This window comes from Bufo gargarizans, chromosome 3 (genome assembly GCF_014858855.1).
Source record: "Bufo gargarizans isolate SCDJY-AF-19 chromosome 3, ASM1485885v1, whole genome shotgun sequence".
In the NCBI taxonomy this organism is placed as follows: Eukaryota; Metazoa; Chordata; class Amphibia; order Anura; family Bufonidae; genus Bufo; species Bufo gargarizans.
In genome coordinates this window covers 165,737,126-165,750,866 of record NC_058082.1, presented here as the reverse complement: position 1 = coordinate 165,750,866, position 13,741 = coordinate 165,737,126, and the positions used below count along the sequence as shown (strand labels likewise).

General features: G+C 41.4%; 1 protein-coding gene across 3 annotated transcripts in view; it reads left to right on the top strand.

Moving 5' to 3' along the window:
• Positions 1-13,741, top strand: part of RB1 (RB transcriptional corepressor 1) — a 286,970-nt gene that overhangs the window by 124,022 nt on the left and 149,207 nt on the right. For 2 of the 3 annotated variants that reach the window (XM_044288473.1, XM_044288472.1), the window contains exons 16-17: positions 44-120; positions 7,862-8,061. In XM_044288473.1, coding sequence (XP_044144408.1) covers positions 44-120; positions 7,862-8,061 — 277 coding nt within the window. The remainder of the gene's footprint in view (positions 1-43; positions 121-7,861; positions 8,062-13,741) is intronic. The other variant, XM_044288474.1, reaches the window with a different exon arrangement.

The window sequence follows — 13,741 nt, the reverse complement described above, 5'->3', positions numbered from 1 at the left end:
CTATTTGCTTTTCTTACATTGTTTTTTATTTCTTTTACTATAGCAGGTTGTTAAATAATGATACTTTTCATACATGTCTGTTGGCTTGTGCTGTTGAAGTGGTCGTGGCTACTTACAGAAGTAAGTAAAAGGATGCATGATATTCTGTATTTGCTTTTATATGCTAGATCTTAAAGAGGACCTTTATGACAATGTGAACTAAGTATACAGACATGGAGAGCGGCGCCCGGGGATCTCACTGCACTTACTGTTATCCCTGGGCGCCGCTCCGTTCTCCCACTATGCCCTTCGGTATCTCCGCTTACTAAGTTATAGTAGGCGGAGATTTCAGTCACTAAGTTATGGTAGGCGGAGTCTGCCCTTGTTCTGCTCTAGCACTGGCCAATCACAGCGCAGAGCTCACAGCTTGGGAGGTTATTTTCTCCCAGGCTGTGAGCTTTGCAATGTGATTGGCCAGCGCTACAGAAGAACAAGGGCAGACTCCTCCTACTATAACTTAGTGAGCGGAGATACCGGACGGCATAGCAGGAGAACGGAGCGGCGCCCAGGGATAATAGTAAGTGCAGTGAGATCCCCGGGCGCCGCTCTACATGTCTGTATACTTAGTTCACAATGTAATAATCGGTGAAAGGTCCTCTTTAAATAAAATGTTTGGAATCAAATGCAGCGACACTGAGGTGTGTACAGCTTCCCCCTTATTCTGTAGAAATTATATAGTATGTACTGTACATTGAGGTTAGAGTGCCAGTGCATTGTGTACATGAAGTACCTTAGCTTTCAGGTATGTGGCTATCATAGGGAATGTGAGGGTGGGGTTTTATATTTAGGAAGTATTTCCAGTTGCTTGTGGCAAGGCTTCATAGGAACGTATTAAATGTCTATGGGGTAAGCAGTCTAACAATCACATGTTCAAGTCCCCTAAGTGGGCTTAAAATATTTTTAAAAAAAGGAAAAATTAAAATAATTAAAAAATATAAAAATTCTTATCACGCCCCCCTTTTTCCATAATAAAAAAAAAGATCATTTGCACTGCACCTAAACTATTTGTTACTTCACCTACAAAAAAACAAACAAAAGAATGAATGAAAAGTGATCAAAGTGTCATACACATTCTAAAATGATATCAATAAAAACTGCAGATCGCCCTGAGAAAAATGAGTCCTTACACAGCCCTGTAGATGTTACGATAAAAGTTATGGGGTCAGAATATGGCAAAGCAACAAAGAAATAAATTTTTTATTTAAGTTTTACATTTTTTTAAATTATTAAAATGCAAGAAAAACTAAACAAATGTAGTAATTCTGTAATCGGGTAACAGATCAATTTTACTATATAGGGAATACTGTAAAAAACGACACCTATAAAGCTGTGGCAGAACTGTTTTTTTTTTTCCAATTTTGCTCAATTTGGAATTGTTTTTCCAGCCTCCCGCTACATTGTATGCAATATAAAATAATGGCATTAGAAAGAAAAACTTGTCCCGCAAAAAAACATGCCCTCATATGTAAACAGTAAAATAAAAAGTTATGGCTTCTGGAAGGCAGGGAGTAAAAAACGAAAATCCAAAAATGAAAAATCACCTGTCCTCAAGGGGTTAAAGGGAATGTGTCATGTTTTTATGTTAAACATATTTTTAAAGGGCATCTGTCAGCAAATTTGTACCTATGAAACTGCTGATTTCTGGCATGTGCAGTTGTCAGCTGAAGGCATCTGTGTTGGTCCCATGTTCATACGTGCCATCATTGCTGAGAAAAATAATGTATTAATATATGCAAATTAGCCTCTAAGAGCAACGGGGGTATCGCAGTTACACATAGAGGCTCTGCTCTCTCTGCAACAGGACCAGACACATGTGATGATGTTTACACTTTCTGGCCCCATCAATGAAAGTGGAAAGGGCACGGCAGTTGCAGACAGAGCAGAGTCTCTAGGGGTAAAGCCATTGCTCCTAGTGGCTCATTTTCATAAATTAAAAGTTCTTTTATCAGCAATGCGGGCACATATGACCATGGGACCAACACAGATGTCTTCAGTTGCCAAGTCTGCTAGCATGCTACAGGTCAGACAGTTTCGTAGGTACAAATCTGCTGACGTATGCCCTTTAAATAATTTTGGGTGGTAAGATATAGATAGATTATTTATATATATATATATATATATATATATATATATATATATATATATATATATATATAAATAAATAATCTATGTTCAGTGGCAGCACCGTCGATGAAAAAAATGTGGGTGCAACTGGCCCAATGTGGATAAAAGCCAATCCAAATAGATAAAATAACGAAAAAAGGGCAGCACTCCAACAAGTAAAAGATGAAAAAATTCATTAATTACCCATATGGGACAAGCTTGTCCCATATGGGTAATTAAAGAATTTTTTCATCTTTTACTTGTTGGAGTGCTGCCCTTTTTTCGTATATATACATATATATATACAGACGTGGACAAAATTGTTGGTACCCTTTGGTCAATGAAAGAAAAAGTCACAATGGTCACAGAAATAACTTTAATCTGACAAAAGTAATAATAAATTAAAATTCTATAAATGTTAACCAATGAAAGTCAGACATTGTTTTTCAACCATGCTTCAACAGAATTATGTAAAAAAATAAACTCATGAAACAGGCATGGACAAAAATGATGGTACCCCTAGAAAACACAGAACATAATGTGACCAAAGGGACATGTTAATTCAAGGTGTGTCCACTAATTAGCATCACAGGTGTCTACAACCTTGTAATCAGCCATTGGGCCTATATATATGGCTCCAGGTAATCACTGTGTTGTTTGGTGATATGGTGTGTACCACACTCGACATGGACCAGAGGAAGCAAAGGAAAGAGCTGTCTCAAGAGATCAGAAAGAAAATTATAGACAAGCATGTTAAAGGTAAAGGCTATAAGACCATCTCCAAGCAACTAGATGTTCCTGTGAGTACAGTTGCACATATTATTCATAAGTTTAAGATCCATGGGACTGTAGCCAACCTCCCTGGACGTGGCCGCAGGAGGAAAATTGATGACAAATCTAAGAGACGGATAATCCGAATGGTAACAAAAGAGCCTAGAAAGACTTCTAAAGAGATTCAAGGTGAACTTCATGCTCAAGGAACATCAGTGTCAGATCGCACCATCCGTCGTTGTTTGAGCCAAAGTGGACTACATGGGAGACGACCAAGGAGGACACCATTGTTGAAAACGAATCATAAAAAAGCAAGACTGGAATATGCCAAACTACATGTTGACAAGCCACAAAGCTTCTGGGAGAATGTCCTGTGGACAGATGAGACAAAAATCGAAGTTTTTGCCAAGGCACATCAGCTGTATGTTCACAGACGAAAAAATGAAGCATATCAAGAAAAGAACACTGTCCCTACTGTGAAACATGGAGGAGGCTCTGTTATGTTCTGGGGCTGCTTTGCTGCGTCTGGCACAGGGTGTCTTGAATCTGTGCAGGGTACAATGAAATCTCAAGACTATCAAGGAATTCTAGAGAGAAATGTACTAGCCAGTGTCAGAAAGCTTGGTCTCAGTCGCAGGTCATGGGTCTTGCAACAGGACAATGACCCAAAACACACCGCTAAAAACACCCAAGAATGGCTAAGAGGAAAAAATTGGACTATTCTAAAGTGGCCTTCTATGAGCCCTGACCTCAATCCTATTGAGCATCTTTGGAAGGAGCTGAAACATGCAGTCTGGAAAAGGCACCCTTCAAACCGGACACAACTGGAGCAGTTTGCTCATGAGGAGTGGGCCAAAATACCTGCTGAGAGGTGCAGATGTCTCATTGACAGTTACAGGAAGCGTTTGATTGCAGTGATTGCCTCAAAAGGTTGCGCAACAAAATATTAAGTTAGGGGTACCATCATTTTTGTCCATGCCTGTTTCATGAGTTTATTTTTTTACATAATTCTGTTGAAGCATGGTTGAAAAACAATGTCTGACTTTCATTGGTTAACATTTATAGAATTTTAATTTATTATTACTTTTGTCAGATTAAAGTTATTTCTGTGACCATTGTGACTTTTTCTTTCATTGACCAAAGGGTACCAACAATTTTGTCCACGTCTGTATATATATATATATATATATATATATATATATATATATATATATATATATATATATATATATATATATACACATACACATACACAAAAACCATAAAATCATGTAGCTATCACACTTGCCACTAATGACCTAACCTAATAATGAGCTCTACTTCCTCTTCTGCACAGATCACTTTACTGCAGTCATCTGCTTATCACAGGCAGGATTACAATCACAGATATCAGCAATATGTAGATAACACAGGATCCTCCATTCACAATAGGTGATATCACAGCTTAAAGCTGCTGCTGTAAAGCATATATCTAAATACTGCTAAGAGCAGCTCTGGTAAGATGTCAGCCCCCATGATCATGTTCCGTAAATGGATAAAAAAAAATATCTAAAAGCAAGTAAGAAAAAAAGGGATTTGTGCCACTATTTGGTTTTAAGTGTCAGGAAAAAATGTGGGTGACACAGTCCCGTTAAAGAGCATCTATCGGCATGATCAACCTTATTAAACCAGGGATACATATTATGACTCTTATGGCTCAATTACTGATAACTGCATTTTTATTTATGTATATGCAAATGACAAAATTGGAGCACCGAGGATCTGGCCAGAACCCTAGGAGCACCTGTTTGTTACACGTCCTTCAGCTTCAGTCCCTTCCCTGTTCCCCTGTATTGACAGGCTAGTCTTCCAGTGCCAGCTGCTGTCGCCTATATTCTCCTGCCTGCTCTGTACCTTCTGGTCTTGACGCTTGCTCAGTGTTTGTTCTGCTGATCTCCAAGCAGCGATAATTTAAACTGAGCAAGTATTGAGACTTGTCATCTTGTGTCTGCACTGTTTTGGTCTGCGTTGCTTGGAGCACAGCAGGAGCAGGCTCTAGAGGACTAGTCGTGTCAATCCTGGAGAAGGGACTAAAGCTGGAGGGGGTGTAACAAACTGGTGCACCAAGGGTTCTGGCCAGCCCCTTGGTGCTCCAGTTAGGTCATTGGCATATACAGTGCTGCCCATAATTATTCATACCCCTGGCAAATTTTGACTTAAATGGACACTGACAGGCCCAATTAGCATATTTGGGTATATATATGTCAGTACAGGTCTTCTAAAGTCTATTAAAATCATCTAAGTAGCCCCCCTGTCCACTTTATAAATACCGAAATATAAAGTTTTATAACCTGCTTGTCCGGTCACCAATCTGCCCAAGAGGCGGCGTTTCATGTGAAAATGCGCCCAGCCAGCCGCTCCCAACTGCCGTTCTGAAGCCCCGCCCAGCTCATCAATATTCACTTAGCTGGGCGGCGGCTACAACTCTCCCGACTCAAGTGCTCGGCGCATGCGCATAAAGCAGAGGCTGCTCTGTACGCAGGCGTGATGTGACCCCGGCCGGGCGCATGAAGATTGGACGGAGGACGTGCCCAGAGGATCGTGAGTCGGGAGAGTTGTAGCCGCCGCCCAGCGAAGTGAATATTGATGAGCTGGGCGGGGCTTCAGAACTGCAGTTGGGAGCGGCTGGCTGGGCGCATTTTGACATGAAACGCTGCCCCTTGGGCAGATTGGTGACCAGACAAGCAGGTTATAAAACTTTATATTTCTGTATTTATAAGGTGGACAGGAGGGCTACTTAGATGATTTTAATAGACTTTAGAAGACCTGTACTGACATATATATATATATATATATATATATATATATATATATATACCTAAATATGCTAATTGAGCCGGTCAGTGTCCCTTTAAAGTTACTTTTATTCAACCAGCAAGTAATTTTTTGACCGGAAATGACATAGGTGTCTCCCAAAAGATAATAAGACGATGTACAAGAGGCATTATTGTGGGAAAAAAAAACATTTCTCAGCTTTTATTTGCATTTGAGCAAAAAGTGTCCAGTCCAAAATTATTCATACCCTTCTCAATAATCAATAGAAAAGCCTTTATTGGCTATTAGAGCAATCAAACGCTTCCTATAATTGCAGACCCGCTTTTTGCATGTCTCCACAGGTATTTTTGCCCATTCATCTTTAGCAATGAATTCCAAATCTTTCAGGTTGGAGGGTCTTTTTCTCAATTGGATTCAAGTCTGGACTCTGGCTGGGCTACTACAAAACATTAATGTTGTTGTCTGCTAACCATTTCTTCACCACTTTTGCTGTGTTTTTGGCCATTGTCATGCTGAAATGCCCACTGGTGCCCAAGGCCAAGATTCTCGGCAGACGGCCTGATGTTGTTGTTGAGAATTCTCATGTATTGCTCTTTTTTCATGGTGCCGTTTACTGTGATTAGGTTCCCTGGTCCATTGGCTGAAAAACACCCTCAAAGCATTAGGTTCCCACCACCATGTTTGACAGTTGGGATGGTGTTCTTTGGGTTGAAGGCTTCTCCTTTTTTACGCCAAATGAAGGAAACATCATTGTGACCAAACAATTCAATTTTTGTTTCAACTGACCATAACACAGAAGACCAGAAGCCTTCTTCTTTGTCCAGATGAGCTTTTGCAAAGGCCAAGCGAACTTTTGTGTGCTTTATCTGGAGAAGTGGAACCCAGCAGTGTGCAGTGTCCGTTGGATTGTCTGCCTTGAGACATTGCCACCAGCAGAGCCCAGATTCACCAGAATGGCCTTGGTGGTGATCCTTGGATCCTTTTTACCTCTTGAACTATCCTCCTGGCCAGCACAGGTGTCACTTTTGGCTTCCGACCACGTCCTCTGAGATTTTCCACAGTGCTGAACATCTTGTATTTTTTGCTCAATTGCAAATAAAAGCTGAGAACAGGTTTTTTTCCACAATAATGCCTCTTGTACATCGTCTTATTATCTTTTAGGAGACACCTATGTAATTTCCCGTCAAATAATTAAAGTTACTTTAAGTCAAAATTTGCAGCACTGTGTGTGTGTGTATATATGTATGTGTGTGTGTATATGTATATACGCAGTTTTCTTAGTATGACTGGCTTAATAGTGTTTCTCATTGCTGACAGATGGTTTTTAAACAGTGAGGGGTTTTCTGGGATTTTTATGCGGGCAGCGCTGAGGTAACAAACTGCACAGTATATTAATGGCATGTCGTGTGTATAGACCATCCATGTAATATCCCAGAAATGACCTCCACTTCGGATGATATGATCTGTATTAGACTACCTCTTTAGTAACTATTGCAAAGTCCTTTTGTGAACTACTTTACTCCATTTCATGTATGCTTTAGTTTGTACGCTTTTAATGGCAGTGCTCACTCCTACTGCATCTTGTATATTTAAGGCCTCATGCACATTACCATATGTATTTTGAGGTCCGGAAACAGCAGATCCACAAAATACGGATACCAGCCTCTTGCATCCTGCACTTTCCTTGGTCCCTAATATGAAAGTGGCTATTCTTGTCTGCAAAAAGGACAAGAGTAGGACATTTTCTATAACTTGAATAATAGCTGCACGTATGCGGAAAGCACACTGATGCATAAATCGCTCCCCGTCTGAACAGCAAATAAAAATGCAGATCGCATGCAGACCAAAAATGCGGTTGTGTGCATGAGGCCTTAAGGAGTTGTCTGGCTTGTAAAACTTTGTCAAGAAGTTGTTCTTTAAAGGGTTCTACATGACTGGAAAAATATGGCTGCATTCTTCCAAGATCTGCGCCGCAGCTGCAGTACCAGACACAACCCATAGACAGGCTTAAAACTGTTTTTGTAATAAAGCGGCCATCTTTTTCTAGTCTTTGAGCGAGTTTTTTTTAGAGGACTAATGCTCTCAAACCACTTCTATGATGTCTTATTTTATTTTTATTTATTATTTCTAATAGGAAACCTTTTTCAAAGTTTGTCAAATTCAGAAAGTGCCATATCCTTCCCATGGATTCTCAGTGTCTTTCAACAGAAAGCATTTGACTTTTTCAAGGTGATCGAGAGCTTTATTAAAGCCGAACCAAGTCTAACGAAAGACATGATCAAACACCTTGAGCGCTGTGAACACATGATCATGGAGTGCTTGGCCTGGCAATCAGTAAGTAACTACACAAAGAGGAGCTTGCTTGTTATATTGCCTCTTTAATTGCCATCGTTTTTGTAGTTGTTCTTTTTGATGCCGGCTTTACTGCACAGCTCGTTACTGCTGACAGCCTGTAAGCAAAGACTGGCGAATGAGTACTTTATTTTAGGACATTTGCGGCTTTTTAACCCAGATTTTAAAAAAGTACTACATTAGAAACCTCAGCATTTCCCCACCACTATAACGTAATCCAGTTCTTACTCCAGACTGCAAGTAGCTTATCTTTACTATTGCCCAGTTGCGAACCAGCTAGCTATATTCACTCTCATACTTATTTATAAGGAGTATTACTCTTAAAATAGGGCATGTTTGATATTATCAGTAGAGTGTAGCATCCATTAACACAGGATGGTACCTACTAAAGCAATGCAATATAGTTGCTTACCTTTCATTTCTGACGTACAGATAGCTCAGTGGATTAAGTCAAAACTTGCAAATTTTGACAGACACATTTTTCTGCTGGCACAGTAACTTTTTGCCAGTTCTGGCACAGAGAGAACCCAATGTAGGGGATCACAGTTTGTCTGAACAGATCATTAAAGGGGTCTTCTGAGAGATTTTTACTGATGATGATGATGATGATGATGATGATGATGACCTATCTATCTGATTGGTGGTGGTCTGACACTCTGGACTCCCGCCGATCAGCTGTTTGAGAATGCACTCGCAGTAGTGCCACAGGTTTCTCCCAGCTTTCCATAAGCCATGTGACGTCACGTTCATTGATCACATGGCCTAGGCGCAGCTCTGCTCTATTGAAGTGAATGGGGCTGAACTGCAATACCAAGCACTGCAGCTAGTAAATGGCCGGTGCTGTGCTTGGTGAGCAGAGACAATGTTGTAGCACTACTGTGAGTGCCAGTGCCTTCTCAAACAGATGATCTGCTGAAAACCCTTTTAATGTGGGTAAAGAATCCTTGTGCACGTTCCTTGCTGCACTTTACCAATCTACATAGAATGGCCCTGATTTATCATCCCTTCACTCCAGGTTTCTGGCTTCAGAAAGTTGCAAGATAGGGCTTTTTGCATTTTTATACTAATCACTCCAGGTTTGAAATCTGAGTGCGAGTTGAAAAGTGTGTGTAATCCGCTATGAAATGAGTTTCACTCCAGATTTATCAATGAGACTTTTTTTTAAAAGGTGCAAAAAAAAAAAAAAAAAGTCGCCATCTGGAGGTGAAGGGTGGAGTAGAAAAACTGGAGTAGCTTTTCTAGACTAATGTGTTAGTATTAAGGATGAGGCAAATTTATTAAACAACATGAGACATTTGATCAATTTGACATAAAGTACGCTGCCAACACAGACTCAACTTGTTGACTTCAAAATTCTCCTTATGATAAATACCCCCCAATTAGTGTGGTCACGTTATCTTTTCACTTTTCACCTGCAGACTATGTAAATGCTGTAATTTATGTATGTTTTGGGTGCGGGATTCTTGTGTGTTCTCTTTACAAAGTCATTTTTTATGTTTTATTGTTTGCGTTCTGTGTGCACTAAAATGTGTCATGTATCAGCTGATTTATCCGCTTATTGATGTGACTAAACTAAACTCCCTGGAAGAAAGCTCCAGGAACCTATGGCAGGTCTTCTTCTCATTCCTAGTCCTCCCTCACCTCATATAACTACGCCACTCTCCAAAAGATTCAATGCAAAGTCAAACCAAAGCATTGCACCTTTTGGTTCTGTAATTTGGTATTAGAACCCACAGTAAAAATCTGCTACAAATACGCCATAAGTGACCGTTGTGGATTTTGAGCTCTTCCATAGGTATATTAGGTTTTGACATCAGACGTTATTAAACATGATTAATCTTCTCTCACGCCCTTTCCTGGAGCATGGCTATAGACGTGCGTGGGTAAACAGCAATTACATGGGTGTAAATATTTGTCTTGTGCTTGACATTCATGTAGACCTTACTGGAAGACACTGAACGCAGACTAAAGTGCTGTGAATTAGTAAGTACTAGTTATTACGAGGCTGGCTTTATTGACTTTCAGGTTTGTAAGTATGTGTGGCGTTCTTGTGGGAATCTTCATGACACTTGTGGTGTGAAGACAATAAACTTGTGGCCAGCATAAGGGTGTGCACACGTGTGCATCTGCTGATCTTTTTGTTTCCTGATAGACATGGATGACAATGGTGCCTGTTTTCAGACAGCTTTACCTAATTTAGGGTAGGCTCACATTTGCATTTAACGGATCCGGTGGGCTGTTCCAGCTGAGAACAGTCTGGCAGAATTCACCGGATCCTGACGTTCACTGCTGCTTTTTGGCATAAAAACTGTCCACCTCCAATACATTTTATGCACATTAATATTTTATCTGCAATTTGCCATACCTATCCAATTTTTCTATTGGCGACTGTTTAATCTTCTGGACCTTATGTGTTAGCACTTCCTGGTTAGTGTACAAAGCAAAAATTGTCAACAGAGTTTTTATGTCACGAAACGTGTTAGTAACTTACATTTTTTTTTTTTTTTTTTTTTTTTTTAATAGATAAGGGTACACCTAGAAAGTTGACCCAATCAGGAGAGTTCATGAAATGTTAGAGCATAAAGTCCCGGTTGAAATTTCTTATGTTTAGGTATTCCATTTTTCTTAGGGTTATTCCCATTACAGACAGCCACAGAATATGCTATAAAGGTCTGTGTGGGATCTGCACCGATCCAAAATGGGAGTTGCTGACCCTGTCCCACATGGTGAGACAAGTGGTGCCTCCTGGGGGGGGGGGATGAAAGTAGAGGTTGCTGCAGATATGTGCGCCATTGTCTCCAGTTTATTTTTTATCGGATTTACAAGAGAAGCCAAGGTTTGTGGCACCCACACCTATCAGACGTTTATGGTGTATTCTGTGATAATGCCATAAATGTCTATAGTTGGATTTACCTTTTAAAAAGGTTGTCTTATTACAAATGTATTCCCCATATCCACAGGATAAAGGGATATGTGTCTGATCAGCCAGGGTCCAACAGCTAGTTTCTAACGCCATTCAAAGGATTGGGGGCCTTTTGTCCCATGTTTGAATGAAGCAGGGTTCATGCATGTGAGCTGCAGCTCTTTTCACCTCTATAGGACTTTGACAGATAGCAGAGAACTTGTATTCCACTATCTCCGGCAGTCCCACAGAGTTAGGGTCCATTCACACGTCCGTTTTTTCTTTCCTGATCTGTTCCGTTTTTTGCGGAACAGATCAGGACCAGATCAGGACCCATTCATTTTCAATGGGTCCTGGAAAAAATCGGACAGCACAACGTTTCCGTTGTTCCGTTCCGCATGTCCGTTTAAATATAAAACATGTCCTATTATGTTCCTGAAAAATCGGATCCTGGTACAATGCAAAGTCAATGGTTCCGCAAAAAAAAACGGAAGACATTCGGATGTCATTCCGTATGTCTTCCGTTTTTTTGCGGAATCCGTTCCTGGAAACACATAGCAAATCTTTTTTTTTTTTTTTTTTTCAAAGAAATCCAAACAACTTTATTTGATTATTGAAATGTATACATGTTTCCGTTTTTTGCGAAATTCGGATTATAGAAAAATACTGACGTGTGAATGTAGCCTAAGGCCTCATGCACACGACCGGTTTTTTTTTAAGGTCCGCAAAAACGGGGTTCCGTTGTTCCGTGATCCGTGACCGTTTTTTCGTCCGTGTGTCTTCCTTGTTTTTTGGAGGATCCACGGACATGAAAAATGAAAGAAAAATCTAAGTCAAGTTTGCCATTGAAATGATAGGAAAAAACGGACACGGATCACGGACACGGATGACAATCTTGTGTGCATCCGTGATTTTTCACGGACCCATTGACTTGAATGGGTCCGTGAACCGTTGGCCGTGAAAAAAATAGGACAGGTCATATTTTTTTCACGGCCAGGAAACACGGATCACGGATGCGGCTGCCAAACGGTGCATTTTCCGATTTTTCCACGGACCCATTGAAAGGCCTCATGCACACGACAGTATTTTTTCACGGTCCGCAAAACGGGGTTCCGTTGTTCCGTGATCCGTGTCCGTTTTTTCTTCCGTGGGTCTTCCTTGATTGTTGGAGGATCCACGGGCATGAAAAATGAAAAAAAAATCTAAGTCAAGTTTGCCTTTGAAATGATAGGAAAAAACGGACACGGATCACGGACACGGATGACAATCTTGTGTGCATCCGTGATTTTTCACTGACCCATTGACTTGAATGGGTCCGTGAACCATTGGCCGTGAAAAAAATAGGACAGGTCATATTTTTTTCACGGCCAGGAAACACGGATCACGGATGCGGCTGCCAAACGGTGCATTTTCCGATTTTTCAACGGACCCATTGAAAGTCAATGGGTCCGTGAAAAAAAAACGGCCACGGATGCACACAACGGTCTTGTGCATGAGGCCAAAGTCAATGGGTCCGTGAAAAAAAAACGGAAAACAGCACAACGGCCACGGATGCACACAACGGTCGTGTGCATGAGGCCTAAAACTGAGAGGATGCTTGGTTGTTTACGCCCCTGGGTTGGACCTTCCCTAATGTTTTAAATTAGAATAAGGGCTGTATAACACCTAGCGATAGTTTGGCAGATTATCGCTAACAAGCGTTAGTAGGAATGTTCTTTAGTGATGATCTGCCTGTGTGATACTGCCACAGATTACCCAATAAACAAGCAAACACTCGTTAAAAAAAAAAAAAAGTTGTTTGCCAGCAGCTGGTCTGGCAACTCTGCAGCAGGGCTTGCAATTGCCAGCTCACCGACTGTTGTGCGACGTGAGCATGTGCTGGAACTCCACGTTCCACATGTTGGCCAGGCTTTGTGAGCAGCAGAGGGCAGTAGTGGAATACCAGCTACAACATGGTCGTCGCTTATCCAGTCATCTTCTGCTCTTCACAAGCGATGAGTGGGCATGGATGTCTGACCTCTGTGAGGTTTTACGTAACTTTATGGAATCGACACAGATGGTGAGCGGAGATGCCGCTATTATCAGCGTAACCATCCCACTTCTGTGTCTACTGAAACGCTCGCTGCTCACAATGAAGGCGGACGCTTTGCATGTGGAAGAGGTGGAAATGGGGGAAGACAGTGCACAGGGTGATAGCCAGACCACCCTCAGTTCGTCTTAGTGCGAATTGGATGATGAGGAGGATCATCAGGAGACTGTTGCCTCTGCTACAGAGGGTAGTACCCATAGCAGGTTTATTCCATCTGTTCAGCGTGGATTGGCCCGAAGAGGATGAGGAGATTGAGGACAGCGAAGTCTTGTCTGTTGGGACTCTGACACTCATGGCTGACTTTGTTATGCTGCCTTTCCCCTGACCCTCGCGTTATTTGCATTTTGGCCAACACCGATTACTGGTTGTTCACCCTTCTCGACCCCCGCTACAAAGGTAACTTCTCATCTCTCATTCCTGTGGTGGAGAGGACTAGCAAAATGGTGCAATACCACAAGGTCCTTGTGGAAAAATTGCTCCAAAAATTTCCAGCTGGCGGCAGAGTGCGTAGTTCACACACCAGTTCCAGGGGAACACCCACCAGTTCCAGGGGAACACACACCAGTTCCAACAGAGGCAGGGCAACACTCTCCAAGGCATGGGACAGTTTCATGACATCCCGCTAGCACCCTCACCCTGATGCGTGGCCTAGTGTTGCAAGGAGGAAAAAG